This window comes from Asparagus officinalis, chromosome 3, assembly GCF_001876935.1.
Source record: "Asparagus officinalis chromosome 3, Aspof.V1, whole genome shotgun sequence".
NCBI classification, from domain to species: Eukaryota; Viridiplantae; Streptophyta; class Magnoliopsida; order Asparagales; family Asparagaceae; genus Asparagus; species Asparagus officinalis.
In genome coordinates this window covers 8093931-8117749 of record NC_033796.1, presented here as the reverse complement: position 1 = coordinate 8117749, position 23819 = coordinate 8093931, and the positions used below count along the sequence as shown (strand labels likewise).

General features: G+C 36.4%; 3 protein-coding genes across 11 annotated transcripts in view; 1 reads left to right on the top strand and 2 right to left on the bottom strand.

The window, feature by feature from the left end:
* LOC109832843 (mRNA-capping enzyme) overlaps positions 1-13441 on the top strand; it is a 25903-nt gene extending 12462 nt beyond the window's left edge. For all 9 annotated transcript variants that reach the window (XM_020400289.1, XM_020400293.1, XM_020400290.1 and 6 more), the window contains 12 exons: positions 722-853; positions 935-1144; positions 3035-3151; positions 5724-5773; positions 7195-7357; positions 7461-7580; positions 10427-10555; positions 10643-10741; positions 11745-11834; positions 11962-12046; positions 12305-12435; positions 12992-13441. In XM_020400289.1, the coding sequence (XP_020255878.1) occupies positions 722-853; positions 935-1144; positions 3035-3151; positions 5724-5773; positions 7195-7357; positions 7461-7580; positions 10427-10555; positions 10643-10741; positions 11745-11834; positions 11962-12046; positions 12305-12435; positions 12992-13129 (1464 nt within the window). In that variant the 3' untranslated portion in view covers positions 13130-13441. The remainder of the gene's footprint in view (positions 1-721; positions 854-934; positions 1145-3034; positions 3152-5723; positions 5774-7194; positions 7358-7460; positions 7581-10426; positions 10556-10642; positions 10742-11744; positions 11835-11961; positions 12047-12304; positions 12436-12991) is intronic.
* Positions 14456-18561, bottom strand: LOC109832842 (ATP-dependent Clp protease proteolytic subunit-related protein 2, chloroplastic). The gene is made up of 9 exons (XM_020400285.1): positions 18351-18561; positions 18208-18251; positions 18040-18112; positions 17146-17266; positions 16910-17047; positions 15657-15773; positions 15513-15581; positions 15336-15431; positions 14456-14607 (listed from the first exon to the last, which is right to left on the bottom strand). The coding sequence occupies exons 1-9, from the start codon at positions 18422-18424 to the stop codon at positions 14467-14469; spliced, it is 873 nt and encodes a 290-aa protein (XP_020255874.1). The 5' UTR covers positions 18425-18561; the 3' UTR covers positions 14456-14466.
* Positions 21411-22647, bottom strand: LOC109832841. Its single transcript, XM_020400284.1, has one exon. It carries the CDS (start codon positions 22523-22525, stop codon positions 21719-21721), a length of 807 nt encoding a protein of 268 aa, XP_020255873.1. The 5' UTR covers positions 22526-22647; the 3' UTR covers positions 21411-21718.

The following is a 23819-nucleotide window of genomic DNA, read 5'->3' as shown; positions in this document are numbered from 1 at the left end:
GAGAGTGGGTGTTCTTTTGTGGATCTTCAAATGCCTTTGATGAGGATCTGTAAACATTTGAATCACTCAAAGGGATCACTCAAAGGGGATTGGGAAGGTCTTCTATGATGTCAGATAAATTCATTATCATGAGAGTCAAAGGTAATTTGGAGGAACCAGTTTTGTGGCTCTGATGTGGGAAAACCCCTAATTTTGACTTTGGCATAATGAAAGTAATTAATGGACTCAAAACTTGGAAAAAAGACTCAATAACTCAAAACTGTTCTAGATGTATGAAATGAACGTGAAACATATCATATTGTTCTTGATATAAATGTTAAGTAGAACTGACTGGTAAGACCATATCAGATATCTTTTAATGCTCAAATCTTATGTATTGTGCAATACCAACAACTATTGATGCATACTTACATGTACACATGCATTTGCAAGGAACAAGAAAAGGAAAAAAATGCACACAAGCGCACGTACACCCACCCACCACCCATCCCCACACTCAAAAGAAAGACACAAATTTACTTCATCTCAAGCCAGTACATGCAAAAGCAGATTTCAGGAACATGCAGCCTGAAAACATCATGTGTCGTGGGCATACTTTCAAATGCACAGTACTTCTATCTTATAATTATTCGATCATGTTCATGTATGTGCTTTTAGAGTTGCAGAAACTAAAGCTTTAAATGCTTTCTTCATAATTTTGTCTCTGTTTTCCACATGTCAGGTTATGCAGTTCCTCTCCCGTCATAAGCACTCAAAGAAGTATATTCTTGTCCACTGTACACACGGGCATAATCGTACGGGTTTCATGATTATCAACTTCCTCATGCGTTCACAGCCTATGCATGTAGCAGAGGTACTTGTGTGTTACGTGAGTATTTATTAGGAGCCTTTTTTGTTTTGTTCTTACCATTGCTTATAATCTTTTGCTTGCCAGGCGGTAAACGTATTTGCTCAGAAGCGGCCTCCAGGAATCTACAAACAAGATTACATTGAAGCACTGTACACATTTTACCATGAAAGTCCTGAAAATTTGATTTGTCCTCCCACTCCAGAATGGAAGAGACCTTCAGATCTTGATTTGAATGGTGAAGCTATGCCAGATGAGGATGATGATGGAAATACTGACGCTCACGCTCCTTTGCATGTATGTATAGCAAAGAGAGTTTTAGCTTTGTTGTTCACAATTTGTTTTTACTATTCTGCATTGGCTTTAGCTTTTATGTATTTTCATGCTCGTGTTAGACTGGACTATGCTAGTTTTGTTGAAATAGTTCATGTAAGCAACATCATAACTTTGATGCTTGATGGACTACTCTAATTATGCTGGCTTTCCTACTTTATATGTTGTCAGTCTTCACATTGCTAGTGATGGAATGATAAACTGCATTTCTCTTTTCTTTTAATCTTTTCTTCAGCCTTACATATATAATGAAGGATTATCTGTTGATAAACTGCATTTCTCTTTTCTTTTAATCTTTTCTTCAGCCTTACATATATAATGAAGGATTATCTGTTGTCCTAGTTATTAATGGTCCACATTTAATCTTTTCTTCAGCCTTACATATATAATGAAGGATTATCTGTTGTCCTAGTTATTAATGGTCCACAACAGCTGAAAAATGTTTAATTCGCCATAATTTTCTGGCAAAATGTTTATAATCATATTCATCTTATGTGTAGCATTCATTATACATTTCTCTCATGTAGATTACCTAATATTATAATGTTGAAACTGCATTATTCCAGTTCATTACACTTTGGAAAAGGTTTATTAACAATTTCTTGCCCTAGTTTAATAAAATCCATCAGGTCGTGATAAGATGAACCAGAGTTGCAACTTCTAAACTCATCACACCATTCACTAATGAATAGCATGCTTTACATGCTCTACTATCATGTAAATTTATACAACAATAACAACAAATCGTTTATCTCAATTTTTTGGGGGTTGGCTGCATGAATACTACTATTCAAATTAGTTCTATTGAGGGTCATCTCCTCCACTAAGTTAACCATTATCATATCATTCTTAACTGTTTTCTAACCAATTTTCCTTAGGCCTGACTCTAGTCCTTTCACTCTGAATGATAATTTATTCACTTCTCCTAATTGGTGCATTTATGGCTTCCATTACACATAACCAAACCTTGTCAAATGATTCTCTTATTTTATCCTCGATAGGAGCAGTCTTCAGCTTCTTGTGATTATACTCATTTCTAATCCTCTTAGCATGTATATCCACTCGTCCTTGTAACATTTTTAGTTCAACTACACTCATTTTCTGCACATATTTTTTTAATGGCCCAACTTTCTGATCCATAAAATGTTGCGGGTCTTATAATTGTTCCACAGAATGTCATGTAAATTTTCTAAGATCATATGTGGTTGAGAAAGTTTTGAACATATTGAATCAGGTAAGGGTATGTAAATTACCTTCTTTTTTTTCACTTCGAGAAAGATCTATTAGTTTTTCTTTGGGCTTACTGAAGATTTTATGCGTGTATGTTTAAATATAATTTTTTAATATGTACCAGTTGAAATATTTCATGTTCCAAAAAATCTAAGTGTGTTCTTATAATTTATAAACCATTGAGGTTAGAATCCACAGTGATTGTAGTTTTAAAGAAATATTGTCCTTGTGCTGGCTAAGCCTACATAAGAATTTTCCTACTAAAAAATTGTAAAGGGCATTGCTTTTCCACCTTCTACCACATGCAAGGACGTACATATCTTTAATAAACCTTTCAACATGCATGCAGGTGTGTGATCCCAAACACTCCTGTCTTGCTTTCATATGAACCAGCATATTCAATTGTATACTATATTATTCACTTCATAGTTCACACTATGTATGAGCAGACGTACTCAGTTGTAAACAGTGTTGCTCTGTTATGTAAGTGCTACTTTGTTTGGGCCACAAATCTACTTAATGTGGCAGGCTTTTTCTAGACTGGAAACTTGCTTTGTTCTCATATGTGTCTAGTTCATCCATGAACTCCTTTCCTTAACTTTTTGTACTGCTTTTATGTTGCAGGAACATGTGGAGAACACACTGATAACAAATGATGATGTCCTAGGAGATCCAATACCTTATGACCAGCAAGATGCTATGCGCCATATTTGTTACCAGTTATTTGATTTGACTCCTAGTGTATGTAATCTGCAACTGTCTTTTTTATCTATCACATGGATATCTCCTTATGCACAATTTACAGAGACAAATTAGATTGCTGTCATAGTCTTAATTTTTGCATTACATGTTTAATTCAGATTAAGTCAGTGGTTACAAACTCCATTCAATGTTACTTATAATTGCATAGAGAGTTTAATTCTGCGTGTTTATTGATCAAAATGGGATATTTTATGTACTTTGCACGTAAGCGGTTGATGCACTTCCCTGTAGCAAATATGAGAAATATAGCTTTTCATTTTCTCCTAAGATGTTTCTGGGCTGGGGGGAGTTGGGTGGGTTTCTTGTTGGTCGTATGAGCTTTGGTTCAGGCTTAAATGAGTTGCTGATTTGGCTTCAAACAGGCCAATTAAGAGTACATAGCAGATTCTTCTTGCTGATAATTGTCTTGTCCTAGTTTGCACCATGGAATAATGACAGAACACTCCCTAGGTTTCAGTCAATATAGGAAATGGTCCCCCATTTTTATTGAAGTGTCTAAAGACTTGAATTTTCACCTGAATTTTTTTTCCCGGCCCAGTGGATTAAAAAAACCATAACATGCAGTTTCATCTACCCATTACATGCAGTTTCATCTAAATGCCTAAGGAGTCCCTTATTTAGCTAAAAATGGTATTTTCTGACCTAATTTAAGGAAGGAAAATGGCAATATGTGCATTATGTCATTATAAGTAGGGGTGGAAAGGAATTAATTAGAGTACTAAGTTGTTTGTATTTGTATTTGTTTAATATTCTCCAATTCGAATCTGAATTCAGATACCCAGTTCTGGAGTTTCAATTTTGAACTTGAATACTCTTATTTGATAAAATATTCATGAACACTCACGAATAATTATCGAATATTAAGTATATTTATTTTGCTGAAGAATTTGATTTTCATGTAGTATTTAAATTTATAATTGAAAATTGTTCCTTTATAATTGTGATGTATATATATTTAATTTGAATATTTTGTTAGAAAAGTGATTTAGTACGCTTTAAGTATATCTCAGAATTAGTATATAGATATTAAGTAGAAAATGTAAGTGGGTTGAAAATATTAACATCATGTGTGTGATAATACAAATTATAGGCGATGAAGTTTTAAATGAATATTTGGTAAACAAACGAATTGAATATGCATCTGTTAAATTCTATTTGTTTTAAGAATTCAAATACTAAAACTATTTTATTAGTGTTAAATGAACTACTGAATCAAATATAACCTAATAGTTTCTCATACTTCGTTAATTATTTGGTTTATTTCCACTTATAAGAGAACTAGTATGGCCATTATGCTAAATGTTGGTTACTATAGGGTGCAAAAAGTTGTATGCTAATACAAGCCATAATTTCTATGCATCAGATCTTACCCCAAAATAAATTGCATCTTATATATTGCTCCAAAGCATGGTATCAATATTAGCATATAATATTATTGTACCTAGGAGGTGTAGAATGCGAATGAAATATATGGAGAAAACATGTCAATTCGTTGGAAAAAAATTGAGAAAATTTGGTATGGAGAGAAGTTCAGAATGGTATAGACTTTTCTCTCTGATAATTTTGGAGAAAGAACCATGGTACCCAATTTTATTGGAACATCTTTCACATGAAAAAACCCTTTCCTGCCCAATGGACTAAAAACGATACAGCATTGAGTTTCATCTAAATGCCTACGGAGTCTCTTTTAGCCAGATGTGTTATTTTTCTGACTTAGCATAATTACAGTATGGGAGGAGAATGGCAATGTGGCCAATATGTCGTTAAAAAAGGAATAGTATGACCATTATGCTAAGTGTTTTTTATTATATGGAGCAAAAAATGTATGCTAATACAAAACCTTAAGTTCAGATCTTACCACAGAATTAAAGTAGTATCTCATATAGTCCTCCAAAGCGTGAGATTAACATTATCATATAGTATTGACCTACCTAAGTTAGGATAGAAGTTCACAAGGCTGCAGAATTTTCTTTCTGATAAATTTGGAGAACCATGGTCTTCTGATTTTTAAATGTAAGTTGGTAGATTATAGCCACTTAGAAGTCATTTTTGAACGTAGCAATCAACTTGTGCCAAAAACAAAAAACCCCATAAAAAAGGAAAAAGAAAATCCTACATATAGAAAGATAGGGTTCAATTCAGCATTTAAATTAAAAAAAAGAGGATATTCATGTACATTTAAACTGAATGATCACATTTTCATTGTCCGTTAAGTGGTGATCTTTGATTGTCAATTAAAACTTGGTTTTTTTTTCCTTTTGTCCTTTCTTTTGTTTTAGTCTTGCTTCACCCTCTCTGCTTTATGGCATAAACTTTAGATTTTGCTGAATATAATTTGTGTTTGCTCGTGTGAAAGTGTCATTCCTGTTTGTGAAACAGTTAGCAGCAGTGTCGATTATTATGTTGTGATCTATAATATATCTGATTCATCTTTGATTTCTTGTTACGGAACTATCGAGAGTTTAGATGTGTTGAAAGTTGAAATAGTTTATATCTTGTGACCATTCATGAAGCTGTTTCACTTATGCTATTCTGTTTTTCATGATTACAGGGGAGAGGAAATGCACAATTTCCGGGATCACATCCTGTTTCTCTCAACAGGTTTAGTTTTCCTATACCATTCATTCTATATTGAAGTATTGGAGGAATTTCTTTGGTATGTAATGGTACCAAATAATTTTCAAAAATTAACCACATCAAGGCCTAATAACCATGAAATTCAACGGCTAAAGGTTAAGATTTCAGTCCAAGCTCGCTTGCTTCAAGATCAAATTGATGTTGTTCTGCATCACTGGATAAGTTCTTGGGTGCATGTGTTCTCTAGTGCACACTTTTTGTTACTATTTTTGTTCTGAATCCATGCTGCATGGGCCGGGATGCTTCAATTTATGTTGTCCATTCTTTCATATGTTGTTATCCAATGTCCTTTTGGCTCTTCTGCATCTCCTATTCCCTCCTATAAAATTAATTTTCTGAATTTATTCATTGATTTACTTTTCTCTTCAAGTGATTTTTCCTAGACCTTGACCCAAACCTCTAGCTGATGCTGACTACCAGCTAATAGAGTTGATCTCAAATTGATACTCAGTCGTACTTGTATTGTAATGAGCAACCAATTTTCCTTTAAACTGCAGTTGGTTTGATTGGCACACAGCTTTTTGCTCTTTGGTCAAATGGAGCATTTTTTAGTGTTAAGCAGGTTGTTCAACATGCTTTTAGCGCACGGACATGACTGTCATAGTCCGACACAGGTGTATGTGACTCAAATGATATCTACGAAGAGGACTACTATGCACATTTTTTTAAATATATGTATGTGTGACTGAAATAAATGTGTTGATTTGTTATTCCAATTCCAATATGAAAAAAGATAAATAGTGATCTGTACATTGTATACAACATTTATATTGTGTCAAAAGTATAAATTACACTTCGTTTTGCAGTATTTTTTAGGTGAACAAAGGTTTCCATATTTGTTAGTGACTTGGTGTTGTACGCAAATGTTCTTTTTACCTATTCCTAATCCACTTCCGGCACAAGATAGAAGAAGCTTATGGGTCCATTGATAGTTTAACCTCTTACAATATCCTTCTGTCTTCAGAGGGTTCTTAGTGTGTCTGACCCTTATTCATAGCTAACCCTTTTTTCTCCTTTATTATTTTCAAGGATTCCTGGTTATGCCACCTCCACTCACAAAACCTGCATCCATCTTATGTACTGCAGTACATTAATATCTAGTGCCCAGGCCTGTTCAAGTCGAAAGTTGGTCTTACACCTTAAATGCCTGAAGAAGTATTTATCCCTAGCAAGCAAAACCAAGTAAGACAATGAATGTTTGTGCTGAATCTGGGATAAAATCAAGCTATGGTCACGTATATCGTCTGACTTCTTATATTAATGCTCTACTAAACAAATAATTGCAATTTGTGTAAATTATCTGCTTGAAATAAATTATTGTTGTGTTATTTACAACATTTTATATTAACTGGACTTCATTTCTTAACATTGTGATTCATATGCAGGGAGAATCTGCAATTACTTAGGCAACGCTATTATTATGCTACATGGAAAGCTGACGGGACCCGGTATATGATGCTTATTACCACCCATGGCTGCTACCTAATTGATCGAAATTTTACTTTCCGTAGAATCCAGATGCGATTTCCTATGAAGAATATTAATGAGGTTGGTACGTACTGATCCTGGTTTAGCTTGTCAAAATGTCAATTTTAGTTTATATTAAAAGTCAACTCTTGATCTGAATGTCTCAAAATTTCATTTTTGCAAGGGCTTCCATAACTTGACATTGCTTGACGGAGAAATGGTTATCGACAAAATACCTTCTGGACTTAAGAGAAGATATCTGATATATGATTTGGTGGCACTTAGTTCTCGTTCTGTAGTAAAGGTCAGAGATCTTCTCATGGAAATGGTTAATTTGATTACATTTATCCGCCATCAAGTTAAGATTATGTGCCACCAGTTTCTGTACTTCCTCTAATTAGCTATTTCTTGCATAAATGCCTCAATATGTTGGTTGAGGAATATTAAAGGAATATTAAATTATTATTGAAAATAACAATTGTACATTAAATGAGTTGTACTAATAGTATCCTATGACTCATTGCTCATTAGGTATCTAAAAGACAAAATTTTTAAGGTTTTTCAGTGAGCATTCTACATCGGGATTTGGAGAAAAAATTATAGTTCTAATAAAATCTCATCGTGTCAACTAATCTGGTTCATTTCATGCAGCACCTTTTTCTTGTCATGTTTTGTTGACAAAATCTGTTAGGAGTCTGCGGGAATCAAAGTTGAGAACTGATCCAAGAAAATTCCGAAAAAGCTGATGGATTATGTGTTGATCCATGAAACTAATCCCATGTGGATATTTTAATGTTTGTACTTTGTAGGGTATATTATGGTTAAATTGGTATTTTAAAAGCGGTATTACCACTACTAGAAGAATGAAAGATTTCTGTGAACATGTGTGGACACTATATGTCTGCTCGTGTGTGCGCATGTGCGTGTATGAGCTCATGTATGAGTTAAAATAATATTTTTGGAAAATTATTCCTGCAAGCATCTGACTCAAGCACTTAAAGGTGCTCATGTGTGTGTGTGCGTGTGCTGTGTGGGTGTGTGGGTGAGGTGCATCTTCACAACTTCAACTGCTGGGTGGCTTTTGTAGCAAGGGCTTTACCTTGATTAATCATAGTGCGCCTCATTGCATCATAGTTTCTATATCCAACTTCAGCAAAAAAATGTCTCAGCTTTTTATAATAGTAAAAAACAAGTTCAGGGGAAAATACATGAAAAGACAACTAGATTTTATGGAATATCTCTTAAATAAAGAGGGAAAAAATGATTATATAATTGAGATCAAGGTAAACCTTAAACTGACAAATAATTTCTCTGGGAAAGTCTGTTAGCAGTTAGCAGTTAAATACCCAAATGAAAACTACAAGGGGAAATGAACGACAGACATGAGTGCTCTTATGTGTAACTGACCAGATCATCAAGGTGAACTTATGACTTCTATATTTTAGTTGCTTCTGGATTTTATTTAGTTCTTTATTCTAATACGTATCTCGGTTTCCATCCATTGAATATATCAGAAGACAACTTTGAGTTGAACTAATTTTAGGATTCTAGATAGGTGGGTACTTGGAGTTTCTTTATATTCCCTAAACACCTGGAAAAATACTAGGCTTTGGGTCTGGCGATGAAAGACTTTTCTTAAGTTAGTTGCCAGTTGTGTGAATTAGGCATCCTACTAATTTCTTGGTTTTACCTTTGGACTTTATTGACATCCTTGTTATCCAGGTCTATGCCCTTAATGTGTGTACAAGCACGTGAGTATCTTTTTTTTAGTTCCATTAGTAAGTGTAAGCTGACAGTTACTGTTATCATATCCACAGGTCATGTCACTGCAAAAATTGCTTCTGATTCCAATTACTTCACAAGTCCTTCCTTGCAACTAAACTAGCTAATTGAAACCGTATTAAGGTTAATGGCGAAACATGTTTGTAGTCTGTTAAAAGAATCATTTTTCAAAGGGCCATCTCTTTTGAAGTTGATAAGTATCATATAATTTCACTGTTATAAATAGCGGTAAATAGCCCCGCAATAGCGGTGCTAATAGTGTTAGCGGTTCCTTCCCTCTACGCTATCACCCAATACCGGTGACATATTGCGGAATATGCGTTTATCGTTCGCAAAAGCTACCAATAGCGTGCCCTAACGGTAAATAGCGGGCGATTGCATGCAAAATTGGCTTTTTGACTGCTATTTAAAAGCGGTGTGGGGTTTATTTTTTTAAAATTAAACCCGACCTTTAACCATTGCATTTCACCGCCTCCCGCGATTTTTAGGGTGCTCCCGCCGCCTCTCATAGCCTCTGGCACATAACTCAGCACTTTCTCTCACCTCCTTCACCGTGAGCTTCTCCTAGGGCAGTTCTCTCACTGCTTAGCTCATCTTCTCGAAGACGACAACTATTTGACTTCTCCTCCAATCGTCTTTTGTATTATGTGATGATTACATGTCTATTTCATGTTTAGGATCTCTTTAAATCATCAAATATGCATTTTTAGATTTTCTAGATTTTTCTTTAATATTTTTTTAGTATTTACACATATCTAAATTAGATCGCTATTTGATTTTGTGCTTTTTACCGCTATTTTGCCCCAATAGTCCCAAATAGCCTTAGTGATGCCTCACCGCTATGTGACGCTATCCGCTATCAATAACATTGTATAATTTTTAGTACCTCGATCTGTGTTTGTTTAACTTCTCCTAGTTCTGGCAGGGCCCTGTACCACACCTCATCAAAAGGATTCAAAAGAGAGTCTCACTAACAAACTTTCACACATGCAAAAAAATGAAAGCAAAATAAAAGGCTAACATGATTGTTGATTTAAATTTTTTTTTTAGTTTATTTTATTTTTTGTCTGACAGTTGCAACATCAAAGATTCTTATTGTGTGCAGCCAATAAGGATTTTCAGTCTTCTAGTTACATTTGCATAAGACAAATGCTACTCTTGATATGTATTTTTTCCCCCAAATAATCTGAACAATTCTCTACATGGACATCGTACCAGCCTGTTTTTTTGTAAATATATATATTTTCAATTTAGTCTATCTGTTTCTCTTGGTTTTGATTAGCATGAGATTGACCTATCATTATTTCTTTATTGTTTACTCTATATGACATCAAATAATTGTCATCCTATCCTGTTTTACTATTGCAGCTGCCCTTTTCTGAAAGGTGGAAACTACTTGAGGAAGAAGTAATTCGACCTAGAAATCATGAAAGGAAACAGTTTGAAAGCGAGGGTAAATGCAACCCAATATATAGATACGACATGGAGCCATTTGCAGTAAGGAGATTAGCCATTGATTCATTTAGTAGTCGTGCTTTTTCATTATTTTTCCTCTTCAACTAACTAATTATTAGGAGTTGACAGGTTAGGCAGAAGGGATTTTGGTTACTATCTACAGTTAATAAGCTGCTAAAAGACTTTATACCAAATCTTTGTCACGAAGCTGATGGCCTTATTTTTCAGGTACCTGATTGTGCTATCATTTCATTTTTGCTTTTCTGCATTGGTGTATGAATTATGTGTCTAACCTCAGCACTTACTCTCATAGCAAGTGCTTTTCTTTATTAACCGTGCAGTTCGTTAATTTTCCAACATTCAGCCTTCAGAGTTTCTTATTAGAAAAAGGAAGTCCTCAGGATTTCTGTTTCGTAAAAAGATGCATGACAATGTAACCCAACTCAGTATGCATTATGGTGGTTGGGCTTTTCATCATGGGGTTCAAGAGCTTGCTGCAGTTTGTTAATTTTCCAACATTCAGCCTTCAGAGTTTCTTATTAGAAAAAGGAAGTCCTCAGGATTTCTGTTTCTTAAAAAAAATGCATGACAATGTAACCCAACTCAGTATGCATTATGGTGGTTGGGCTTTTCATCATGGGGTTCAAGTGCTTTCTGAGGACAGGATCCCTCATCTCCTTTTCTCTATATTCTTTCGTTTTCCCTCTATTTCAAATTTTCCCTGTTTCACATCTTTGGCAGCAACGCGCAAGTAGAAGCAGCTGCTGTTTCTCCCTGATGCACTGCCATCATGCCGCTGCTTCATATAATGACACAGCAGCAGGCAACTAATTGTTGTTGCTGCCTTGCTGGCTGCAAGAGATGGGAGAGAGAGAGAATAGAAAAGATTAGAGGAAGAGAAGGAAAGAGAAAAGAATAGAAGGAAGATCAGGGATAGGGAATGACTCAGTAGAGGGCATGTTGTGGCGCCTCTCGTTAGGTATCTTTGTGGTAGGGCTTCTCACAAATGCTGACGCAGCACGTCTTTAAACCATGATTGTGGCCTTTTCACGTTATTGTTTTATGTAGGGCAGTAAAATGTGAATGCTTCTTTAATAGTAATGGAATTTTACCATCATCAGTATGGTTGCAGGGTATATAAGATTTAATGTGATCATTTCCTCTTTTTTCTTCTTGAAATTATTGTAAAATGCACTGATGTAGCAATTATTATCATGGTTCTTTTGTCCAGGGCTGGGATGATCCATATGTACCCCGTACCCATGAAGGGCTTCTGAAATGGAAATATCCTCAAATGAACTCAGTTGATTTCCTTTTTGAGGTATTCATTATTTGCTTTAGTTCTTGTATCTTTTGTAAGACATGTTTTCTGGCTTGCTGAGTTGTTTGCATGTTTGCGATCCTCATGTGAAGTTTGAGTCTTTTATGATATATTTCTGCATGTACAGGTGGGAAGTGAGAACCGACAATTGCTTTTTCTGTATGAGAGAGGAAAAAAGAAGCTTATGGATGGAGCTCAAATTGTATTTAGAGGTCAGTCATTTGTTATATTCTTGCATAACCATTCGTAATCATCTATAGCACATGTAAATTAGTCATTAGTGGCTCAAACATTTTATGTGGACCCTGTATATAATATGTTTTTGTCCGAATCAGGTTTTCTGCATCAATAGCAGGTGTTTGTATGGTATCACTGATATTTTGAATACCATGGGTCTCCGCATAAAAGGAATATTTTTTTAGCATTATCATTTATGATTTCGTTCTAAGACCTCACTTGCTTATTTGTAGGTGATGAGGACATCTCTTCCCTCTCTGGCAAGATTGTTGAGTGCTGCTGGGATGCAGATGCCGACAGCTGGGTGTGTATGCGTGTTAGAGTGGATAAATCCACTCCAAATGATATCAACACTTACAGAAAGGTAAACTTAATGCAAACTGCTCATGCCTGAATTTCACATGGAAATTTTCATTGAGATCCAAGAGAAATGGGAATACAATTTATCAGTAAAGATTTTGGGTTTGAGAGAATATCTATTTTTAACAAATTATATGATTTCATGTATTATGTAAGGGTGAGTTGCTTATAACCCTTGCATCTGTACCTTCAGTTGCACCAAATCCCCCTAACTCATGTTTAGCACCCGTGAAATGCCATTTCTAGTAAGATAATCGCGAACACCCCTGTTCCACATGAATTGAGGGGGGTTACAACAACAACAAAGCCTTCATCCAAAATTTTGGGTTGGCTATATAAATGAGGGGTTTTTTGGAGGGTTTTTTTTGTTGGTTGGGGTTCTCTCTCCCTCTCTTTTTCTTTCCTTTTTTTTTTAAATTTTGAGGGCGGGGGGTTGGTTCATATGCAACTTACCCTTATTTAATCATTCTTATAAGTTTTCCACCTTAGCTTTATTTAATCATTCTTGTAAGTTTTTCAAAAGGAAAATCTTCACTTAATAATTTTGGTAATGGACACAGGTTATGCGCAGTATCAAGGACAATATTACGGAGGAAGTATTGCTCTCTGAGATTGCAGAGACAGTTCGCCTCCCAATGTATGCAGATAGGATAGCGGTAGCAGAAGCTCAGAGGCTTCACCAGCATCGCCGTAGGTGAAAAAAAGTGTTCTCAAGATAGTGCCTGGAGTAAATAGCTAGGGCCTTTACTGGCTACTACTTGTCTCTAGTAGTATAGATGTGTAATTATAGGATCTGTTTTTGTAGAACTGTTGTTCGACTGGGTCTTATATTTTACAAGCATAGTTCGAGTAGAAAGTATTATGTGCGTCTTCTTTTCTCTCAGATATATTTTTTTTAGGAAGACACGTAGATTGGCAAGACTTTTATGAGTGTAGAAATGCAAGATGGTGTGGTTATCAGGCGGTTGATTGTGATGAGGTGATTAAATAAAAGGATGGCATTTAGGTCTCCATAATGTGAGGAGGGTGTTCTTGTTATTATTTTTCGGTCTAACAAGAACGGTCAGATGGAAAATTTGAGTGAGTTATTTATATGATGAGAATGGGATTACTCGTTGGGGGTGTACTTCTCTCTTGTAAAATTTGAGAGATTTTGCTATCGCCAATTCCTCGTATGGGCTTCAGCAATGGGATTACTCGTGTGGGAGTACTTCTTTCGTGTAAAATTTGAGTGAGTTATTTATATGATGAGAATGTGATTACTCGTATAGGCTTCAGCAATGGTGGCGAGTATTTCCATATCATTGTCTCTCCAAATGCAAGTTAACATGCCAAGCAGGGCAGAAGAATTATATTTCTACCGAAAAGGTCTTGGCCCGTGGTGAATCCTCAGGAGAAAACTTTCACAAAATCACGAGTGAATTGTTGCGCAGTACTTTCGCAGCCTAACCTGAGCTTGTCTGCTGTGTAATTTGCTTCCAATGAGTTTTAAGTTGAGAACTGGGTCAGAGGAATTTGTCTGAACAAATATTGGATGCTCCGCTCTCTATTTGATTCTCACTTGCTGATATTTTTGTTTTTTCCAAATCCTCTTATTATTATTATTTGCTGACATTATGTCACATTATACTTGGATCAAAGGCGAGCGAAATGCACGTGGTTGACAAGTGCAAAGAATGAAAACGCAAAGTCATCTCCAGCCAGAAAAAAAGGTCAGTATCATCCATCTGAAGTTGAAATTTTCCGCCACGAGTCAGTGTAATGAAAGAAACACATACGCTATGTGATTTTTTTTTAACGATGAATAAGAATCATACACGAGAAAAAAAAATGGAGAAGCGATTCGCATGGATTCTTTTTTCTCACTTGAAAATCATGTGATGAGTGCTTAACAAATATAACCTTCAATTTAAACATCTGCATCTTTCTGAAAACCATGAAGGAAGAACAAAAGAACTCTTAACTCGCCACGCTTCATCTCATGAGAATCTTGTTATTGGATACATTAGATTAAAACTGTTACAATCACACAAACTTAATCAAGGCCTGTCCCTGCTACTTCCTTGCGAGGTGCATCAGCCTTGATTCTGGCTGGTCTTAGGACCCGATCAATTAGCCCATACTCCAGGGCTTCCTGCGCATTGAACCTCTTCATTCGACTCAAGTCTTTGTGGATCTGTAATAGATCACGAACAACTTGAACAAATGAGAATATTGACAATATTAATGGGGCATATGAACTAACAAACTACGCAATAATTGTGCCACATTGAGAGAGCAATCCCAAAAATGTGAGCCAATTAGTAAAAAGGCAAAGCGTCCAGAGAGTGGTAGTAGATAGTTTGTGTGAAAAGAAACCAACAGGTGCCACGTCGACATCTCTCAGAGCCAGAATGCTAACGTATTAGTTTGTGTGAAAAGAATCGATCTAAAATAACTCTCCAACCCATACTTCTAGGTTGCGTGAACTTAAGCTGTTTGGTGAAAGAAAAGAGAGCTCTCCCATCCACTAACTAGCCAGCAAGATTTTGAGTCAGTTTGTAGTTCCCTCGGTCGGGAATCTGGCACCAACTCATGAGGGCTGATATCACGTTGAGAACCAGTCACAAAACTTGAGTAAATTTTAAGTTCTCTGAACTTAGTCTTGTTCTTCAGCCACCCCCTCATTATGGGAGCAAGGCTTGGATGGTGATAATCCACCACGCAGGTTTGGAAACGTCTAGTTAAAGTGACCTAACTCGCATGTACTGTAAAATAGCGAACGAGTACTTTTCGAATCACAAGATCAAATTGATGCACAGCTAAAATATTGAACATGACACAACAGGGAACCTAAAGCTTAACGAAATTCCCAAGAAACAGGGACCTGCGAACTGAAGAAATGAAAGGTGCAGTTAGATTTACCTTTTCAACAGGTTGCCCAGTCTTCTTGGCCAATTCCCCAAACAGATAGTCTCTGATTCGAAGGAGCTCATTTGCTTCATTTTGAATATCATCAGCCTATTATAAAACATTGATAAATTAAACTTCAGAGTTACACAGTGTCAGCTTATACCATTAGTCGATGACTGCAAATTGTACCTGGCCACGAGCAGCTCCGGCTGGTGACTGAAGTGCAATTCTACAGAGAGGCATGGCAACACGGCTACCCTTAATAAGATGTAAAACAAGAACAAACAAATAAGTTAGATGTCTAACAATAAAACACTGCCAAAGTGACCATACCTTCTCTCCAGCAGCAAGAAGAAATCCTGCTAAGTTATAGGCATAGCCCACGCAGTTGGTAGCAACAGGACTTTTCAAGCTTTGCATGGTGTCATATATGGACATACTTGGTGTAAGCTGCAAATTGTTCAATTCTAAGTATAAAACACAAAATAGACTATAACTTCAGATAAAATTTGTAAGTAGATATAAATATCTTAAGGAAGGTCATTCTTTGAGATGTCTGAAAATTACAGTAGTGATAAACCTGCTGCGCTATAATTTATAAGTATAAAACATAAAATATGATAGACCTGCTGCGCTACAATTTACCAACAGAATTGAGTTTCCACTGAAAAAGGATACCAACTTATATGCTAGTACAATAAAGAGAAGCTTTCAGTAGACAACTGATAGGTATGGATTAGTATCACATAGGTGTGGTTCAAATGCATAAGAATCAGCATAAACGGCTGAGGAGCCCAGATCTGGTGGAGTTTGGGGTCTCAGGGAAGGTATGTATTCACTTTTTCCTCTCGTTGATTTCTAGAAATTGAAGCATACATTGGTTCCCCTTGTCAATTTACAAGCAACGCTACTTAAAAACCTTAACAATGTTGAACACCTAACAAAATTCCCTGAGAGCTTAAGAAGCAGGAAAAGTTTTGTAGCGCAGACCCAACTAAAACTATAACAACCTACTGCAATAGTATCGGAACCAGATGCAGCATGGAACTGAAAAATATTTATACATGCAGATCTGCAGGTTTCTAGGGGTAAATAGGTGCCAGGTGTCAAACCAGAAAAATGATAGCATGAGAGGGTTCTTTCCTATTTCCTAACTATGTCTGACCACTGTCATTTTGTTGGCTGCATCTCAGGCTATATACTTAACCGTGTTTAAGAACCGGAAAAAACATGGTTGTGCATAATAGCTGATATTCATGTTTGGTCAGAGTATCAAGTACGTGTGCCCCTCTCTGAGACATTCCAGTGCATTATACAGGTCATTCTATACATACGACTTCCTGGGTTGAAAAGAAGAACTAGTAAGAGATGTAGTGTTTTCTTAAGTGATATTAGTTTGCCTTTGGAATTGTGGCTTGCATTTGGGAACACAGATATATGTAACTCGAATTCAATTGTCAACGACAAAAATGTTATAACTGTTTCTTGAGAATCAAAGAAAAAAGTTGTGGTGAAAGAAAAGACTTCCAAATTATAGAGCAAAAGTAACTTCTAAAGAAAAATGATTACTGTAAAATAGCACTCACATCACCACCTGGACCATTGATGTATAAATGTAGCCGTTTTGATGACTCGATGCTATCGAGGTACAACATTGTCGCTAATACTTGGTTGCTAAATTCCTCATCTATATGTTGTCCAATGAAGATAACACGCTCACGATACTGGAAAAAGCAAATAAAGTCTCAGTTTCCAACAAGACAGGGCATAGAGAAAGTTAACAGAATGGATTAAGCCCAACGCATAAGAACTTTCATCTTACAAGAGCATTCCAAAGGTCGACCCACTGCCAAGTTCCTTCACCAGGAGTTCGATATGGTACTCTTGGCGTACCAATGGGCATCATAGATATTCTTGCACGTGTTGGGTTCGCATTAGAAACCCTAAAACACATGACAGATTTACATAAGTATCATCTAATAAATTTACAAAACCATCATCAAATTCATGGCAACACTTAAATATAGACAAATCTAACACACAGTTCCTGATAAAAAATGTAACTTAATCTATGACATCAGGAAAGGACTTTATTATTTCCTTAAATTTTCTACTTTCCATTGAACGGGTAATAATCGTAAGATGCAAATAAAACCCTGTTAAGTCAGACCAATTGAAACGCATACAAGATCTGCCAGGTCTTAAGTAAGATCTTATAAGGCCAGAACATTTTGCCCGTTTCATAAAGTTATCTCATTTTCATTCTGTATTTAACAAAAACTTCAGTTTCTTGTTTTACCGAAAATAAAGTAGTAAACAATAAGAACCACTATCACTCTCAGTTTCTTTTTTATTCTCACAGTTCGCCATTTTACAATTACAGTGAAGCTTTCAATGACCATGCATCAAGTTAGGTCAGTTAAAACATAGGCATCATCAGTACTAAAACGAGAGTGGCTGAGCTTTCACCATCTCATTAATGATTGATAAGATATACCATCTTTCAAAATTCTATACATTCACAAATATTTGGACATGAAAATGGCAAAAGAAAATTTCTTTTGCATATAACAAATATTGAATCAAGTTATAGACCAGCGAGAGGAAAACAAAGACAAAGAACAACTAGATTGTGAATATGACCATAAGCAATATTCTCAAAAGATAATCCTATTTTATTTTCTAATCGCAAACGCAAGTGATAGAAAAATGTCACCTTATTGAGAGGCTTTTATGAACCCTGCTGTGAAAATCAACATTTACATTGGGCTTGCCAATACCAAAGGCACCTGCTCAATCAAAATTAAAACTTTGGTTGAATCCATTAGTCGCTATATTACCCAAAATTAGGATCCAAATAAGGTAAAATAATCAATCAAATTACCAGCTGACTGGGGCTTTAGACCCACAAAAACTTTCGTCGAGCAGCTGAATACAAACAAGGTGAAAAAAAAAGAATGACATAAATAAAATTATAATAAATGAAAATCACGGGAAAATGCAGTTTTTTTTAGAATGGGATTTCACCTCAGAGCAGGTTTGTGATCGTTGCTCGGAGCGTGTAAAGGCGAGGAAGAGATCGAATGGAGGCAGAACGCCATATTTTAAGCTATTTTCTCGATATTTTTATGAGATCGAAATGATTAGAGATTAGGGTTAGGGTTTTTCTAGAGATGGATTGGGAGGAGGAGGAGGAGGAGGAGGAGGATAGGCTTGGTTGAACTGAGGAATAGGGTCAAGAGAGTTGCGGATGTGTTTAAATGGGCCCAACCGGGTAGGATCTATATCGCAGGTGTGTGGATCAAGATCCGAAACTAAATGATTTTTCCGCTTTCGTTTAGCGGGCGTTTGGTTACGTTTCTATAAATTATAGGAAATGTTTTCTATCCCAAATTTGATTTCCTTATATTTCTTAAAAAAAATTATAGGAAAAGTTTTGATAAGTTAAAAATTACAAATTTTCTTATTTTTTGTATTGTGCTTGTTTGGTTCAAAATAAGAAAATGAGAAATAACTTTTAGGAAAATAGCAACATTTCCTATAATTTATAGAAATGTAACCAAACACCACCAACTTTATAGAAAAGTGAAAACTTTGTAGAAAAGAGTTAATGAGTTTTATTATTTAAATAATGAATGCGTCAGATTTCCAAGAGATTTCCTCTCATTTTAGAAGGAAATCAATTTCCATAAAATTTGGTACTTTTGGTCACTTTACAGAAAACATTTCTGTAAATTTTTTTAGAGCCAAACACAGTTTATAGAAATGTATAGAAAACTCTTAATTACATAAATGCCATGCGTCAGTACTTTTAAGAAAACATTTCTCAAAAACAATGCAACCAAACACCCCCTTATGCTCCCTTATCAAAACTGCCCCTCCCTCGTCCCCCAAAAAGTTAGTGGAAATCAAATGACAAGCCTTTTTTTCCCCATACAAAGCTCAAAACTTTTCAAAAACTCAAGTTTTCAATTGTCATGTAGCAAATCTCACGGCCCTCTCCGAACATCTTATCTGTCAAGGAAAAGAATATACAGATATCTTGGTAAATTTTACTACAAAATTAGGAACTTTACAGGTGATATGCTAACATATCGTGCACCTTCTCGGTCAAGGTCATAGCAGCGTTGAACTCGACACGTTCGGTAATCTCCTTCATGACAAATTTAAAATCTCTATTCACCCACAACATTTCTCTTCAAATTTTTAAAATATAGTATTAGTATTTCTGGCGGAATCATCTTGTACTTAAGAGTAAACATAATTCTTCTATGGTCTAATCTATTACTATTTATCAAGAGTATTTTTTATTTTATTAATAAAATAATAATAATATGAGTTTCACTGAAAAAATAATAATATTTGGTCAAATATAATAAGAAGGTGGCTAAATTTGAGAATTAGAGAATTACCCCATGATTCGTGGTGGGCCTGAGATTCCTATGATAACATAAACCTTTCATATACGAAGACCGTGAACATATTATAACATGAAAAAGTTTGGACAAATTTTCAAAACCAACCTATTTGAAAATTTAATCTCAGAAAACAACCTCTTTCAAACTTAATTGTAAAAACCGACCTGGTTTCAGTCTTGGCGCTGAAACCAGGTCGGTTTTTGTGAAAAACTTCGGAAACTTCGTAAATTAAACTGCTAAACTTCATGGGAGTTGAACTCCCGTGAAGTTTAGTAAAACTGCTAAACTTCACGGGAGTTGAACTCCCGTGAAGTTTCGCAGTTCCAAAAAAAAAATTGAACTACGAAACTTCACGGGAGTTCAACTCCCGTGAAGTTTAGCAGTTTTACTAAACTTCACGGGAGTTCAACTCCCGTGAAGTTTCGGATAAAAATTTTCAAAAACCGACTTGGTTTCAGTTCCAGGACTGAAACCAGGTCGGTTTTTGAAAATTTTTGCAAATGCAGTTGTTTTTTGAAAATAAATAGTGAAAGGGGTTGGTTTTGAAAATTTGTCCGAAAAATTTTCTTTCAGGTCGACAGAGCGTATTGTACTATATTTCAAGATAATACTTGTGTGACTGTCCGTTTTCAAGATAAATTACGAGGCTTTGGCATTTTTGTCACTCGCCTATACGAGTATAGTAGAATAAGAAATTTTAGTTAATTTAACATTTTCTTGTACAATTCACATTGGAGAAAAAGACTTCTACATTTTAGCAGTACTTTCATATATTGTTATTAAGATAACAAGACGAGCTCCTTTACATCATGATCATTGTCGAGATAAAGTGAAGATTCTCCCAAACTTTTGTTATTACTTGAGCATAAGGGTCTGTTTGGCAAGTAAAAATTATAGAGTAAATTAGTTCTTTTTAAGGTTCACTTTTGCTCAATAACTAAACTAGAAATAAATCATTTCGCTCTTTGTTTAACAGATAACTAGTTTAAATAGGGTCTAATCTAAAAATTAGCTAGCTTGAGTTTGAACTATAACTAGTTCAATAAAGGTTAGCTTGATGCACGCCAAGCGAAGCTAGTTCAAAAATTGATCTTGTTTATTCTCAAAGTTGCCAAACAACGCCTAAAAGAATACAAAATAAACACTAGAATGAAGCATGCATCCAAATATATATAAACAAGAAGCATCCGGAAGTAAGGCGGTGGTTGGTTCACCCATTTTGTAGAAAAGTTTTAGGAAAAGACCTGACAATGACAATTTTATAATTAAAATTTTTCTATAGTTTTCTATAAACTATGTTTGCTTTAAAAAAAATTATAAAAATATTTTCTATAAAGTAGAGAACAAAACATCACGTTTTATATAAATAAACTTTCTCTCAGAATGAGAGGAAATTTATGAGAAATCTAACGCATTGATTTAAATAATAGTTTTTGTACGAGCTTATCAATTTCCGCTTCTCAACTCATTTTCTATAAAGTTGATTTTTCTTCTTTTTCGTATTTTGAACCAAACAAAGAAAGATTAAAAAAATAAAAAACACCAATTTTTAAATTTCTATAAACTTCTCCTGTATTTTTTTATTATAGAAATACATAGAAATCAATTTTTAGGTATTTTTTTCATAGAAATCGAACCAAACAGCCCCTAAACATGCAGAAAACAATACTTTAAAAGTCACAATCACTTGTTTCATAGATATAAGGAAAGCAGCACATCATCATCTACTAAACAAACACAATAACAATAACACAAACCAACCTCTACTAAAGGAACTGAAACCAAAGCAAACCACACTCTCACCATCCAAGCTGAAAGCACTAAAAACCAGTTTTAGCACCCCCAACAGGATCTCTTATTGCACACACCGCATAAAATACTTGAACCAAGCAACTAACTCAAAGCAAACATACTCCAAGCTTCATTTCTTCAACCCATTGCCAAACCCATCTCTAACCATTTCCATATGAAGAAGCATCAAACACCCCAAAAACCACCGACAATCCCTTTCATCTTCATCTCCAACCATTTCGCAAATCTTTCCTTCAATCCTCCTCCAGACGAAGCAACCACCACAACCTCGAACTCACCAGCTCTAGCCCCATAACTAATTTCGATCAATTGCTCATCCGATGAGCCGCTCGTCACTAGCACTCTTATAAGGTACATTGCCTTCTTACGCTGCTTCTTCTTCAATTTGGCTGCCGACAACAGCCTGCGGCCCCTCAACCCGCCGCCAAATTCATCGGCATTGCCGTGGGAAATCTTCTTGATGGCCACGAAAGTCGCCCCAAACCGCCGGATATACAGCATCCTGTAATTCGATGGCAGGCGAAACAGCCTATTCGGGTCGGATGCTAAGCGAACCACCACAATCCCTCCAACTTTCAAGACCCGATCCACAAACCCAAGATCCGGGTCTCCGAGCCCGTCAGCGGCAAGAACAAAATCCACGGAGTTGTCCCCCACGAACGACTTCTTATATTCTCGCATCAGATCCAACCCATTAACGAGCAGCGAAGGATCCCCAATAAACACGTTGCGGAGCCCCGGATTGAACAGCCCCTCGCGCTTCAGATCCGCAACGAGCATGCGGACCGCTAACGGACCGTCGGCCCACTTCGGGTCGGCTTCATCCGGATCCACCGCCGGAGCGGATCCGTCGCCGGAGTGCACGTGCATCGCACGGAACCAGGGCAAGGAGAGCAAAGCAGCAGCCAGAAGCACGGATCTGGCGATCACCCGCAGAGTCCGCGGGTCGGGGAGCAGAATCACGAGCTCCATAGCTCGTTTCAGGCCGAACCGATCACTGAACTTTCAAAGATCTCAGCTTTGTGAAGAGTGTAGAGAGAGAGAGAGAGAGAGAGTAAAAAGAGTTTAACAGCGATAAGTGGGGAGTTGAGCTTAGCGGGTGCAGAACCGGGCGGCGGTGTGGTTTCCACCCACGAGGGCGACACGGGTTGTTTGGAGGCGGAGCGGGAGGAGGAGCAGCTGACGGAAGCGGTGGATCTCCATTGATTTTGGGTTCGGAGATGCCAGCGAGGGTTAGGGTTTTGGGGAAATTAGGTCATTGGTCTCCACTTCGAGTGGGAGAGAGAGCGAGGGAGGAGGAGATGGGAGGGTGTTTTTGATAAATTGGGGTGGGAATGGCAGCGAAGGAGAAGAAGGGGGGTTACGGGTGGGGGGATTTATGGGAGGGGAGGGGTACATGGGTAATTTTCTTTTTCGTTTGGGGTTTTCGCGTGTATGCCCGCATAATATATGGAATTTGCAGATTGTTCTCGAAGTCTAGATATTTGTTCATCTACACAGACCTTCAATGTTATTTTCTTCCGCCTCTAGATATTTTTTTTTTATTAAATTGTACAGTTAAAAAGAGGGAGGAGAGGATATAATTGGTTTTTCAACACATCTCTCTTTCTCTCTAAATATAACTTAAATTGATAAATTATTTATAAACTTGGTTGCTTTCTATAATTACGTTTGAAGTTTGGATCCTAAAAGAAACAATGTGGATGATTTGGGGAGTAAATTAACGTCTATTTAGATTTTGAAGGTAGATTTGCAAATACAATATATGTGGTATGTATATATGCATAAATCTTCAGTGCTTTCTATTTAACGGTTTGGGTCTCTTTATTTACTAGCGTCAGTACACTTTCGGGATGAGGTAATTGCGTGTCAGATCTCTTTGTGCGCAGTACTGACTGTGGGCGCTCAGCCCGAGAAGCCTTATTAGGGGTCGAAACGGGTCGGATACTGTTGGATCCGATCCCAATAAGACTCACGGTCAGGGCCCGCTTAATTTATTGGATCTTCCTTCGGCTTTAGGGTCGGTCTTTCTCCTTTACCTTTTTTTTTTAATCCGTCTTCTCCTTTCGTTTATCTAATTAATCAAGTAGTCGTGTCCTTTTGAAAGTGCAGTCAGGATCAAGCCTGGAAGATCCAAACTAATGATATTTTTGCATTTTCTATAAGTCGATGCATGCATCAATTCATGGCATGATAGATTTTACTACTGTTGATTTTCGATCAGTTTGTATTTATTTTGAAAAAAATTTGATAAGAACATTGCCTT